The 14,042-nt window shown below is 35.2% G+C and overlaps 1 protein-coding gene across 3 annotated transcripts in view; it reads right to left on the bottom strand.

The window, feature by feature from the left end:
- The window catches only part of TBC1D23 (TBC1 domain family member 23), a 33,679-nt gene that overhangs the window by 16,049 nt on the left and 3,588 nt on the right, over positions 1-14,042 (bottom strand). For all 3 annotated transcript variants that reach the window (XM_088156173.1, XM_014885707.2, XM_014885709.2), the window contains exons 2-10: positions 10,131-10,242; positions 9,783-9,888; positions 7,660-7,864; positions 6,340-6,463; positions 4,044-4,168; positions 3,887-3,930; positions 2,888-2,991; positions 1,990-2,112; positions 943-1,035 (exon numbers count right to left, since the gene is read on the bottom strand). In XM_088156173.1, the coding sequence (XP_088012299.1) occupies positions 943-1,035; positions 1,990-2,112; positions 2,888-2,991; positions 3,887-3,930; positions 4,044-4,168; positions 6,340-6,463; positions 7,660-7,864; positions 9,783-9,888; positions 10,131-10,242 (1,036 nt within the window). The remainder of the gene's footprint in view (positions 1-942; positions 1,036-1,989; positions 2,113-2,887; positions 2,992-3,886; positions 3,931-4,043; positions 4,169-6,339; positions 6,464-7,659; positions 7,865-9,782; positions 9,889-10,130; positions 10,243-14,042) is intronic.

Raw genomic sequence — 14,042 nt, 5'->3', positions numbered from 1 at the left:
CTCTTGTCCTACTGCTCAGGAGAAGAGACTGTCACCCATCTTGCTACAACCTCCTTCAGATAGTTATAGAAAGCACTAAGGTCACCCTTCAGCCTCCTTTTCTCTTCTATGTATTTATATTTAATATTATATTTACATATGCGCATATAATACTGAATAATGCATCATTTTAATTAGAGAGGTAAAGATATTAGATGCAGGACCGAACTTAACTAAGGTATAAAAGTCTTTTATGGTGTATATCCAAATAAATAATTCCATACAGCTTCCATAGACTGCTTAAAGTAAAACAGTTGAGGGCTAATCCAAAAGTGATGAATAGACTACTGAAATGGAAGTGATTTTGGGAGGAAAAAAGGGCAGAAAAATATGACTGAATGTTCAATTAGGAATTCATAATCAAATAGAAAGTACTTTATTGAAGTTACTCATCCATAGCAGATCTCAGTGCCAAAATGAATGCACTTTCTCTTTCATATTGTATAGCAAATATTTTAGAGAAGCAACCAAATCCTTTTCAAGATTTATGCCTGGTAAAAGCAGACTGTAATAAGACTGGCTAAGGCAAAAAAAGAGACAAAGAAAAAAGTCTTCCTTTTTAACATTAATTACACCTTTCACTGGAAAATAGGATGCTAAAAAGAGATTTCTCCTCCAAGCACTGTATAGTCTGTATGGGTTTTCATTCCTAACCAAAGAACAGGAAGTCTGGAATCCCAAATTCTAGTATCATTAAGGACTAAACTTCTCAGTAAAATGATGGTTTTACCATCTCCTTTAGAGAAGCTAATTCTTGAAATCTTATCATCACATAGCTAGACACCGCAGTCCACAGACTAGAGACTAAATTAAGGATACTTTATTTTTCAAGGCAGGCATTTCTCTCCCCTTCTATCTCAGTTAGGAGTCAAATACCAGTAAAGAAACAGAAAGCATACAAACCAAATCTGAGTCTAAATGAAATGCTGTTGATAAATGCCCAGCATTGTATTGCTCTGCAGGACGACAATCCACCACAAAGAATCTCACTCCTTCCTGAAAGAGAATTTTTTAAATTTTAAGATTGCATAATTATTGGCAGAATTAAATTACATTCTAATACTAGTCCAATACTACAGGAACTGCTCAGAGGGGCTAAGAGCTATTAAAAAATATCTTACTTCATTTGATTAATATGAACTTTGTGTACAGTTACCAGACCACCAGTAGTATTTTAGTATTAGCTTTCCATTAGAACATCAGCTTGTGCATGGGAAAGAATCATCCAAGTGCAATTATATAATTTCTGCTGAGAGAAAACGCAGTGGGTATGAGACAAACCAAGAGTCCACTACTAATGAACACAGCACATAAGGATGTGTTTATATCCCACCAGCTTGGACAGGATATAAACAGATGCTTAACTTTATTTGGATGAGGAGAAAATCCAAACTATGCATGACAAAACTGGGGCCTGGAAACTGCTACAAGAAGTGAGTAGTCAATAAGAAACACTAACTACATTAACTACTAACTACATTATCATTCATATATGGGTTTTAAATATTTCTAGAGAAGTCCTGCATTTATGTCTCCAATCAACTTCTACTGAAACAGGTTTAATCAATTTTCCTTTTTTCATTTAAACTTTTCATTGACAAAAGACATAGTCCTTAATAGCGTTCTTCTCAAAGGTACTGAGTAGTGAGTTTTAAATTTTCTTCTACAGTAGCTACATTTGGAAAGGAATTCAAGTTAATGAGATACTACTTTCAGTTCACACTCCCCAAATGCAAATCAGCTCTCTTAAGCTCCCCTATGCCCGTTGCTACAGCACAAGTACATTGAAGACAGCAGATCATTTACAAGAGAGAAAACTTCAAGACAAAAATATTTTTCCTGAAATAGCAAATACTCATTTGTGCTGTTAGCATTTAAAACTAATGGTTAGTGATTAATTCTTTTCCTTTTCTATAAAATTGGAGGGGAAGGTTAATTCAGTATACTGACTCCTTGTTGCTGATTTGCTTGCAGAATCTCGGACACAGAAACTGCTAAACAGAGAGCCTGGCTCAAGTCTGTGTCATCATCTTTGAGGCCCAGCAGGCTGCTGCCAAAAAGACTGTGGTTGTCCTAGTAAGGCAAGGAAAAAAAATTAACTGAAGCCATTGTCTTTATGTGTGAAAGTTTAAAATAAAACTATATCTACTAAGTTACAAATACTAAGTTCCACACATGCATATTCTGTCTACATAGTAATGAAACTTTTGATCATCTGAAATTCTTTCTGAAAATCACAGCAAGGTATGCACTTCCATTACAAACACGCTTGTTCACCATTTTGACCATGCCAACGTGATGCACTGCCGCTGGTATTTTAGTTGTTTTTGTTTTTTCCCCACAAAAAAACAACCCATACCTGTCTACACACATCAGAGGAAGTACGTACAAGCCGAGGGCAATGGCTGTCAAATACTTTTATTTCATTAATTCACTAAGTCAGATATCAGGAGTAAAGAAGAGATGCAAAAACAGTGCAGATGATAATAGATTTATCTATAGTAAGAGATTCTTTCCTCTTTGTTATTGCAAATACAGCTAGCACTGCTGTGCAGTGCACTACAATTCAATTGTGTCAATATGAATTTTAGCTTCATCAGCTCTTACAAGAACCTCCTTTGGAAAATGAGGTGATCAGTCATGAAGTGAGAATATTACAAAGAAGCTTTTCTTTAAAATGTTTCACTTAACCTTATCTTTCAAAGATCCTAACAGTAAATATCACTAGGGTAACAGCATGAAAAAATTGTTTAAAAAAAGAGTATCACAATGAAATATTCTAAGTTACTGTCAGCAGGAGCTTAAACACTTGCCAAAAATAAGAGAATTTAAAAATTACTGTTATTACCTTTCTGAAGGAAGCTGGAGTTTTGCTACAGTAATATTGTGCCAAAGAGAAGAGATCTTCTATATCCTCTAAATCGAGATTGGCTGGTGATGTTTCTAAGAATTCTGAGACAGACAAACAACATAAATGCAACACTATTTCAGACACAGAAATCAAGCAACCTAGATCATAAAATAACTTATTTTTAATAAGGCATAACAATCTAGTATATTGATTAAACATTAATATTGATCCACTCTCCAGATGAAAAGTGAAGATACAGGAAATACTCCTTATCCATAGAAAATGTACGCTTTTTTGATAGATGTTCAAACCTTCTATGCAAATTATTTTTCACCATATGCTTACTTCTGTATAGTTTTAGCTTTCAGTACTTATTCTAAGTCAGCTATTTTTCTAGAGCTCTGACCACAAGAATCCTTTAAAATGAGTACTTAATCAGTACCACTGTTCTCTGCCCAAGATAACACAAGGGTGTAGTTCTGCATTATATGACAAAGACACAAAACTCCAAGCACTCTCATTTTGAACGACTAGAGATTATTAATTACATTGTATTATGTATGTAAAAAAAATACAAAGGCAAGAGTTTTTAAAATTTTCCACTGAAATTTAATTCTTTTTCTATAAAAACAATGAATTAGGTACAAATCAAGTATGCATGAAGACAATCCAGAAAATGCAACAAGTGCAGTAGATTTAAAGAAGGATTTGACAGCTGTTGCTTTGGGCTTAGAAAACCCAGTTTCTGGTGATTGTTTCCAGTACTTCAAACTGAAGTCTGAAACTAGGTGTAGGAGTACTAAAAGGAATAAGGAAAGAAGGTCAAGGACAGGGCAGCAAAAGAACAGTAAGAAAGGAATTAGTGGGTGAAAGGATTACTTAATGAGAAAAATCACATAGAAATAATCTAGCTATTTAGCAACAAAAAACAGTAATAAATGTGCATTATAGTATATAGTAAATAGTTCACTAGCAGCTATGTAAAAAAGTACTTACTTATCATTTCTTCTTTATCTGATTCTTGTGCTAAGATAACGTCTCTGAAAACAGTAAAGTCACAGGCATAGATTAAGTCAGTAAAACCAAAATGAAACAAACCTGGATTAAAACAGTGTCAGCAAAGAACGTCCCAAAGAATGAACTAAACACTTACTTTGCATTGACAAGGATGATCAACATTAAGAAGTAAATAAAGAATGGATCTGCTTGTTGTAGATATCCATCCCATATTGCCTGAGTGACTTCAGCTGAACAGTAATATGAGAAGAGGCTTCCAAGCTAAAAATTTGGAAAATAATGTTAGAAAAAGCAATTAGCAGCAACAAACTTATCAGGGAATACATTTTTAACAGAAATATAAGATATCTAAAAGAAAATAAACTCAACAAACTTATGATAAAGCCTACATCTGCACAGAGTACTGAAGGTTGGTTCTAATCACTAAACCAATTTTTATGGAAATAGTGCACAACACTACAGATTATCTGTGAATAAATATAACTAACTACTGTGAAAGCAAATTTGGCTGTACACTGCCAGCCTTGCAAATTCAATCACAGATAACACAATCAAGCTGCAGTACTGTTTAGCTCACAGCCACTGCTAAACACCAATTATACCAACAAGACAATCATAAGAGAATATATTTACTCAAATACCATAGCAATTAGGGCTTTGAAAATATCTTGCAAACATAATTATTTTTATTCCCCACAGTAGAATTGGGCTCATTTAACATGGTTGCACATTAGTTTGACATCATTTACTTAGCATTACATTATGATGCTTTATAACTGAGTAATTAAACATTTGCAAGCATCAGAAAATTTTCATTACCATTTAGGAAACACTTTGCCTGCTCCCATGCTCCCAGTTTGAAAATATACCCTCTCTGATACACAAAGTTCAAAGCAGATAAAAGGTAGGAGCTTCTTACCATACATGCCAGAAAACATTTATAATCACATCTAACTCAAATGCATACCCACCTGACTTCACTGGGGTCTTACTGAACTCACTGATGCACACAAATTCTTTATCAACACAGCCATAGCTTTCTAAAGCTTAGTATCTGTTTTAAAACATCATGGAATATTTCAATGCTTCCTAGTACGGTTTTATAGCAAAAGATAAAAAAATCTATTCAACTCTGACTCAAATGCAACTGAAGACAAAACGTCCATATTGTCACAAGATGACAATGGCAGGTCCCTGTATGCTGCTTATATATTTCTAAGTATTAGTGATACACCTATATAGACTGAGATTTTTCACAGACGATGCATGGAATTTTACTGTAATCTCATGATACAAAATGAAACCTAAGATTTTTTCCTAAAACTGTACACCAGGAGGCATGGTGTTGAGGACTAGTAGCTACACCAGCTTATTTCACTACTGCCTTTCAGAGAGAAGATTCTTTTTCTAATTAGGTTCCAAAATTCTAATAAACAACTCCTAAGAATTTTGTATTTACTAAGGAAAATTCTATTTAAAAATGGAAATGTAGTGGCAAAAAAAGACCTCATTTCTCTTTTGAAGGCTCATGAGACTGGCACAAGGCAGATTTTGGGAATATGAAAATTTTTCCTAGATACATTTTTATACTAAAATTGGCAGCAGCCTCAAAAAACCAAAAACAACAAAAACCCATCCAAATACAGATCTCATAGTTTAATAATTAATTTTATTCTTCTTTAACTGAAAATACACAACGTTGAAAAAAATTTTACGTAGCCAATGAGTATGAAAGAAGAACCTAGAAGAGTTCATGGGTCAAAGCCTTCTGTATTAAATTACAGACTTTGCCTACGTAAGCACAGTATCATGATTTGGTATTGCATATACAAAGTAGCATTGAAACAAAAATGTTGTCGTAGTCCTGCCACACAAACTTTATAAAAAATGGCTGAGGTAAGCATCTTTGTAACTACCCACAATCTGAGGCAGTTTTGAAGAGGAAATGACTAATGCTTTAAAAGTTGTAAAATACATGTGCCTAAATTCAAAAAGACATACATATATGTCTTAGCAGGGAGGTTTTTAAAACAATTCATACTTCAGTGAATTCCTACTTCATACTTAAAAGACCTGTCAGACTGATTTTTACCCGTATCTACAACATAAAGCTGCCCACAATCAAAACAAACATCAGGGCTTTTGCTTTTTGAGTATGTCAGCTGCTTTCATTCTTCCTTATGCCAAGAAATTCCTAAGATCAGTGGCTCAATAAGGACTCACCCAGTAGAATAAAAATGTGGCATTAACAATACCTCATACCTCCTGCTAAACACTAAAGACAAAAAGCCCACCCCATATTAAAACATACAATTTATTTTAATATACACAATTCTAATTACTTGTACTACTCTTCCATAAACTGGCAACACGTACTTAAATTTTAACAGAAATTTATTTTTCATTATGTTTCCCTACTTTCACTTTATTACCCAGTTGAGTGCATATGAATCTGGAGTCATCTTCTTGGTATCAAGAAACGAGCAGAGTTCAGGCTCATGGTACTGAAGCAACAGTCTAAATAGATGAAAGGGTCTTCCCTTCATAAAACAATCCCTAAAAAGTAGCAATGAAAATAATAAACTTCCCTGTAATATTACAATTTTCAGACTTACAGTAGCAATTCTTTACTATCTGTGATTATGTAATTTCCTGCACATTGCTCTTTTAATTCACAGGGACTGATTATGAACTCTAATAAGGCAGCAGAATGAAATACTGTCAATACTTCACAGATTATATAATACAGAAGTGTTTAAAATAGACTTAAATCTCAAAACAAGGCAAGCATGGTATTAATGGAGCAGAGATATGCTGATCTACTATAAATTGCCTGTCTTTCATTCTCCCACTCAAGAGAAAAGAAACAATCTTCATCCCATTGAAACACCACCTAGATTCCTACAAAGAAGCTCAAATACCAGATAACTCTGCAAGCCGCCTAGAGCTGAAAGCAAATGAGTTACATGATCATAACACCACTATCCCCAAACAGCTCACAGAGTGTTTCAGAGCAGAAAGGGACACGAGCTGAGTCAAGTGACAGAATCGAGAAATGCTTCCTGCCACAACAGCAAACATATATTTTACATATTTTGGACACAAATCCATCAGCCAGGCTGGAATCTCCTCTCCAGGCAATCAAAGTAAGATCTTTAACTACAGACTATCCAGCCTTGCTGAAGCGTCGTGGTGCTCCAACTTACATAAAAACTTATTTTAGTGAGAGCACCTGCATAACAGCATGAAAAGGTCAAATTTAGTATTTGTCATTAAAAATATCTAGCAAATTAAAAAAATTAATTTCAGTCCCACCTCAATACAACATATGGAAAATATAAAAATATAAACTACTTCTACAGAGATTTTGAGACTTAATTAGTGCTTATGAATTACTCTTTCTGAAGGGATAGAAGTATTTTAGATCCCAAAAATGCCAGGGAAGGGAACAAAAAGCCACTGTCACATAACCTATGTGAATTAGTTCGTAAAAAATGTTTTTGATATTGCATGAAAGGATAGTTCTTTAAAAGGCATATTGAGTCTAGATCAGTCACACACTGACTCTTTGCCACCAACCCAATAATCTCCTGGATTTCAAACCAACAGATACTGAAATTTATGATCATATGAAAGAATCTGACAACATGGCTACAAACAGTGCTACTCTAGCCAAAATCTACATGCACATCTTTCAGAGAAACCTGCTACTGCCAATAAAAATAGTACATAAGGAAAAGAAAGAGTTTTACCTTGGAATGAATTTATTCATGATAGCATAGAAGCAGTTGTACAAATCACTGCGAGGCAAATGAAGGTGCACCAGAGGTTTGAGGAGATGTATCCAGCCGAGGCAAGAACTGTATTTAACATTGCGTGATTTACAATAAAAAGTAATAACAGACTCAATATCCAAAATTAATACTGACTTCTCTTCTTCTGGCACCGACAACTGGTCTGAAATAGGCACAGGAATATAAACTGTGTTAAAGGCTTTTCAAAGAAATTGAATGACATTATGTCATAGCACAATTGTACGAACAGGGACTGAGCAGGGAAAAAAAAACCCAACAAAACCAGACAAACAAAAAGCTGGCTATTTGGATTAAATTCTTATAGAAAGGTATCAAAGTACAAGTGATTTTATAAACCTAGTAGGATAAGACACTTAAATATCATTTAAATATTGCAATGACAGGATGAAAGAAGTTTGAGGTTTCCAGGATCTATATGAAAGAAGGAGGTAGATTCTTTCAATGCACAGAAAGCTCCTCTTCTACTCCTATTTGATGTGCTTAGCACACAACTTAGGCTCAACTCTACAACAAAATTCATTTGAATTTCAACATACATCAACCCACAATGTATACCTTCAATTCCTCAAAAGCTGATTGACATGCAAATTTATCCAAATCAGAAGTTTGAGATCAGCTAGGCTTACAGACTTAAATTTTAGCATTAACTTATAAATCACATTTTTTTATGTCCAGGATGGGGGAAAGAGGTCTGTACACTATACATTAAGATAGTGGCATTAAATTTCTAGGAAGCATCTTTCCCCTTCAGTTACAAGAAGACCATGAGTCTCATTACTGTTGATAATTTTTTTATTACAAAAGTCTTTAACACTTTCCCATCAAAGCCAGTCAATATTTGGCATTCCTTTTCTCTACCTCTCAGAAAAATGAAAAAGTACATAAAACTCACATGGAACTGAGGATATACTTAAAATTGGGAGACTACTTGCTTTGCTAAAACATTGAAATAGAGACACTTAATCCAAGAAAAAACTGAAGTCTCCAAATAACCTTCTTTCTGAAGTAACTATATATTTGTTCCCTTTATCAGTTTAAATCCTTACATATCACAAAATATTTGCCAATAAATACAAAAAGAGAACTATCAGCAACTGAAGTGCTTAATTTGGTATGTTCTGAATATAATCAGGACATTTTGCATCTTCCTGAAGAGAGACTGTGATAAATAAGAGAGTGGAAATTCCACCCTCATCTCTTTCCTTTACAGGACAGAGAGAAGGAAAATAAGTCCTACTAGATTTTAGGGCTAGAAAGTGTAGAACTGCATTTCAGAAAAAGTAGGTATGTATACATGCACAAACTCCATCCTCTGCCTTAACTTTCAATTGCACAAAAATAAATAAAGTGATAGGTAATAAAATAAAAGATTTTCTTAATGAAATTGTGATTTATGAGTCAGCATTGATTCCATCAAGTGATCACTGATATCAATGCTGTTGCATCATGTCAGGGGTTTGACCAGTTCTGTGATGAGCTGCCAAGCAGATCCTGTGGCAGCTCCTTGAAGACATATCAGAGTATTATTTCCTTTGTCCTGGCAGCACCTTGCTTGCACAAACACAGCCTTTCATTTCCACTAAAAATGCTATTAAAAAGTATCTTTCTTTTAAAAAGGTTTTGAAGTCCAAAATGTTTAATATATTTCTTCTCTCAAAAGTTATACGCATTTTTGTGCTACAGCAGGTTTTCAGAAGAACCAGGCCTTCCACAATGAATAACTTGAAGGACATATACAAAGAATGTCTGCTTTAAAACATGGAGCTTGGAAAACAATTACCATTTTTTCATCTCACAAAGCTTTCTGACTATGCAAACTATCACTTACAAGCTAATACTATAAACTCCCATGATGTCACTCCGCCCAGAGTCTGTGTACAGGTAAGACACTATTGCTTTCTTACAGTTTCTTACTGATTTTTATCTGCTCTTTTATCTTCCTCCTCAAAGCTTCCTCTAAAACATCAACATCATTCAGATCATTTGATTGAAATGAAGTCTTAAGACAATTGAGAATACAGAACTTTTCAAACCGATGATCTAAATGTAACATGACTTACCAATTAGCTCTTGGCAATCTTTGTGAATTATACTCTGCTCAGGTAGGTCTAAGGAGCCATCCCAGGATGCTAGGCTGTCCCCCTTTCCTACAACATTAAGTGCAATCTGAAAACAAAAACAGATAGCCCTCTAAACATTTTAGTGTCTTTTTGCAGATGTTCAATTATGGAATTCAGTAATTAAAAAAAAAAAAAAAAAGAACTATTCTTAAACTGAATCAATATAGATGCATATTAGAATTCCAGTAGTACATCTCTTCTGTAGAGATGCCTAGCAATTAAATCTTTTACCTCAAGTGAAACACAACTTCAAGTATTTCCTGCTTCTTGATTTAAGCTCATATTTACCTTCCAGACTTTGGCCCTTAAATCAGCAGGCAATTGCCTTCCTTGAACGATGTTTCTCACAGTTTCGAGATCACAGCCTCCTTCTTCTAGAGCGTCTGCAAGATCCTTTATCCTAAAATAATGAAATATCATTTAAAAAATCAATTCTACGATTTTTCAATGTTTATGTAGACTGAAGGCTACTGTCAAGCAAATCCCACACATATGCAAAAGTATAAGACAACTTGGAAATTACTAAAAAGAAATACTTGCAAAATGTTATGCCTCTGCTTTAAAGCTGCTTGTTCAACTCGTAAGTCCATTCATCTTACATACAAGAAAAATGAAGTTTGCTTTTTTGTTTTCATTAAGTGACAAGGTTGCAAAATGTATAATAAAAATGCAAATTCAGTTGCAGTTTACAACTTTCAATTTCGGCAAGTTTTCACACACGCACACACAAAGCAAACATTACACCTAAATTAGACGGTGGAGTTATTTTAAATAAATATTAGATGTCCTAGAAAACAGAACACTTATTTCAAAGGTTTAGAACAGTCAGCTTTTAACCTCACCTTTCCCTGCAATGGGAAAAGACCTTTTAGTCAAACTCTAATTTATTTAACTATACAGTTCTAGTATTTTAAGTGTGGACATATGCACAAGTCTGAATTAAAACATACAAAAATGTTAATAACATAGTAGCAAAATACACAAATTGAGTAGAAGAACATTAATGACGGTTGCTGCAGTAAGACAACAAAAGTTCACAAGCATTATAGATAAGAATGAATTCAGCATTCAGGAATTCTTTATTCTTAATTCAGGATTACTTTACAATCTCTCTGATAGCTTCTGCAGACTGGTTCAATGTTTCCATGCTGTAAGTAATGGGAGAACCACATCTGATGATTTCAGGATTTCAGTATCATGTAGCAGAGCAGTGGCAAAACAGGATCACTGGAAAAATAGCAATGGCAGTGACACATAGGTCCTGTAGGCAAAACTCCCTTGCTATATCCTCTTAACCCTTTTCTACTTGCTCTGGTATCTGCCTTAAGAAAGGCTTTGCTTCAGATACATGGTGAGTTAAACACACATCCAGGGGGTTTATAGCCAGAGCAAAACAAAGAACATGATCCAGGATAGATATTCATTTGGGAAGATGCATTCCTGGTGAATAACCCCAGGAATTTATACTCTATTTATACACATGGAGTAACAGATGTTAAAGTCTTTTGAGCAGAATCCTCAATTACTCCATGACTATGATGTAGTCAGCTCAAATAGCCACAGAATAAGAATGTCAGCTGTTGAACTCTTATCTACTTTATCTTCCATATATCCACAACTAATCCCTTGATATAAAAGTTCACAAGTTTGGTCTCCTGAAAATTTCAAACACACATTTCTGATTTTCTAAATAACATCCTTTAGGACAAATAGATTAAAATCTCAGATCTCAGGATACCTCATACCTCAGGAAGCAGGTATACAGATATTTAACTAGTTTTACTCAAGACATCTCGAAGCAAATACAGGTCTGAAGAGTAAGCTTTTTCCTTGCATTGTATCAGCCAGTTTCTTTGTCACTACTTTTTGGTTTGCATTTTAAATCATATTTCAAATATACACTGGGGCACAACTCTATTTTCTTCAAGTAATTTTGCAAATCTGGATGAGAGAATGCATAGATTACAAAGAGACTGATTTGCCTTATTTTCTCATAAATTTAGTATTAATAAAAAAATAAAAAAAAATCTCAACATCTGTTTTGTATAGGGCTACAGGTTGCACAGGTTGCCAATCCCTTTCCCGAGACAGAAACTGAAGGGAAAGCAGAATATGAAAACACATTTGCACTTCCATCACCTATCCTGTTGTCCAGTTGTGTACACAATAGTCAATGCCTGAAAAGTTAAATGAATGGATCAGTTAGCCTTGAATAAAAATGACGTATTTCCAGGTGTCCTGCGGTACAACGCAAAAATGTGTATTCTATCACCATCTGTTAAAATGTGGGAGGGGTGGTGATCCTTATCTCTGTGGGAGATATCTTCTGCTGATGTGCCATCTGACAAAATCAGGGGGATGATCATCGTTATCTTTTCATAACCCATCCTTCCTCCAGAAGATGTATTCCGTTAATGGGCCATTAAGTCCTATTGTGTGACTGATAAGATTACATCATCGCATTGGGAGATGCCCCAGCCAGGGGCAGGAGCCAAGCTTTTCCTACCTAGATAAAAAACTGGGGTTTGGGACGCGAAGGCAGACCTTTCCACTGGATCCCAGAGGAAAGTCGGACCTTTTCCACATCATCGCTGGACCTTCGGAGGAAAACTGCACCTTCTCCAGGAGCACTGCTTCAACTGAACCACATCTGTCATCCAGGAGGACTGCAGCCACCATTTATACGGACTGCTACCAACACCCTGACTGACAGGGTGTCAGGTTGTATTCTGACTCTGTCGGTGGTTTTTCTTTTATATTATTGCATGTATTTTAATTTTTTTTCTCTTTTTTTCCTATTAAATTGTATTACTGACTTGAAGTCTCGCACTGGTTTTGCTTTCAAACCAACACACCAGGACATTTACACAAAGAGACCTCCTAGCTCAGCAGAACTGCATGAACTCTAGGATGATCTAGCTTCAACAGAAGCCAAAATCAAACATCAGCTGCAGAGAATGAGGTGCTCTTAGACACACTGCACGTGTCTGTGAACACTGTGTATGAAAAACAGACTAGAGTAACAGTCAGGCCTTGAATTACAGCACACAAAATACAACCAGTTGCTACAACTATATCCAAGTATAAACAGGTATGTGGAAATGAATGCAACAGCTGTGTACATGTTCCATTTCAAGCAGAAATTCTATGTCACCCAAAGAAACTCTTTTGAGAATAAAAAAGTAATTTTTACTTGAAACAACACTTAAAACTACATCATCACTAATTACAGAATCACCTGGCAAAGAATGTTTCACAAACCCACAAGTACTAATTCTACCAGTTACTAGTATCCAGCATTCAAGAAGCTGTGCATAGATCAACACCATCTTAAGTGTTATCTGCAAATGTGTGCTTCTGCTGCGTGACAATATATTACCATTTACAAAAACTTCCAAGTACTGTCACCCCCATTATCTACACTATAAAGATGAGAGGCAAATGTCAGTTTTACTACTTCATCTCACAAAGCAAGACACTGACATGCCCATCTGTCACATGAAGAGATGTGATGCATTACCAACAAGGAGTTAAATGAAATACCAGCAGGGAGGAAAAATGCTTTGTTCTGCTGTGATTCAATTACGTGCTCATTTCCTCTATCAACTGCAAGATTGCTCACAGGCTGTAAGTAAGGACTTTTCAAAGATTAAGTAAATTTTTTTCTAGTAAACTTTCTAGTCGGGCTAACTAGCAAAGTACAAAACATGAAAGTGATTTCAACACTTTAACACATGTCCAGTCACTATGTTTTACCTTATTTCTGTCAGTTGTTCTCTAAATATTCCAGAAAACTCGTAGCAATCTGGATCCTTGTCTTTCATGAGTGAAGAGCAGTTAGGAAGTCTTCTGTTCACAGGGACAATTATTACACTTATTTTGAACAGAAAGCAGCACTTCTCCCTGTGGGCAAACTCCTCCAGACCTGAACAACTGTACTTTCTGCTCTGCCATGGCTTCACTGCCTGTTTCTATGTGCCACTCAAAATTTTGGTTAGATGTGCAGAATTCCAGCCTACACCCAAGCCACGGCCTGAAAGATAAATTCCCACACGATACATTGTTCAAAATGTCATAATACAAAATGTTCCTATTAGTGTATCTGCAGTAAATTCCCATACTTACAGAAGGATCTCTTACATTCATGCCAGTCTGGTGACATACCATAATCAATAAGTAACTATCTTCACAAATACTAAA

This window comes from Sturnus vulgaris, chromosome 2 (genome assembly GCF_052056855.1).
Source record: "Sturnus vulgaris isolate bStuVul1 chromosome 2, bStuVul1.hap1, whole genome shotgun sequence".
Classification (NCBI taxonomy): Eukaryota; Metazoa; Chordata; class Aves; order Passeriformes; family Sturnidae; genus Sturnus; species Sturnus vulgaris.
The sequence above is the reverse complement of the archived record's forward strand: the minus strand, read 5'-3'. Positions and strand labels throughout refer to the sequence as shown.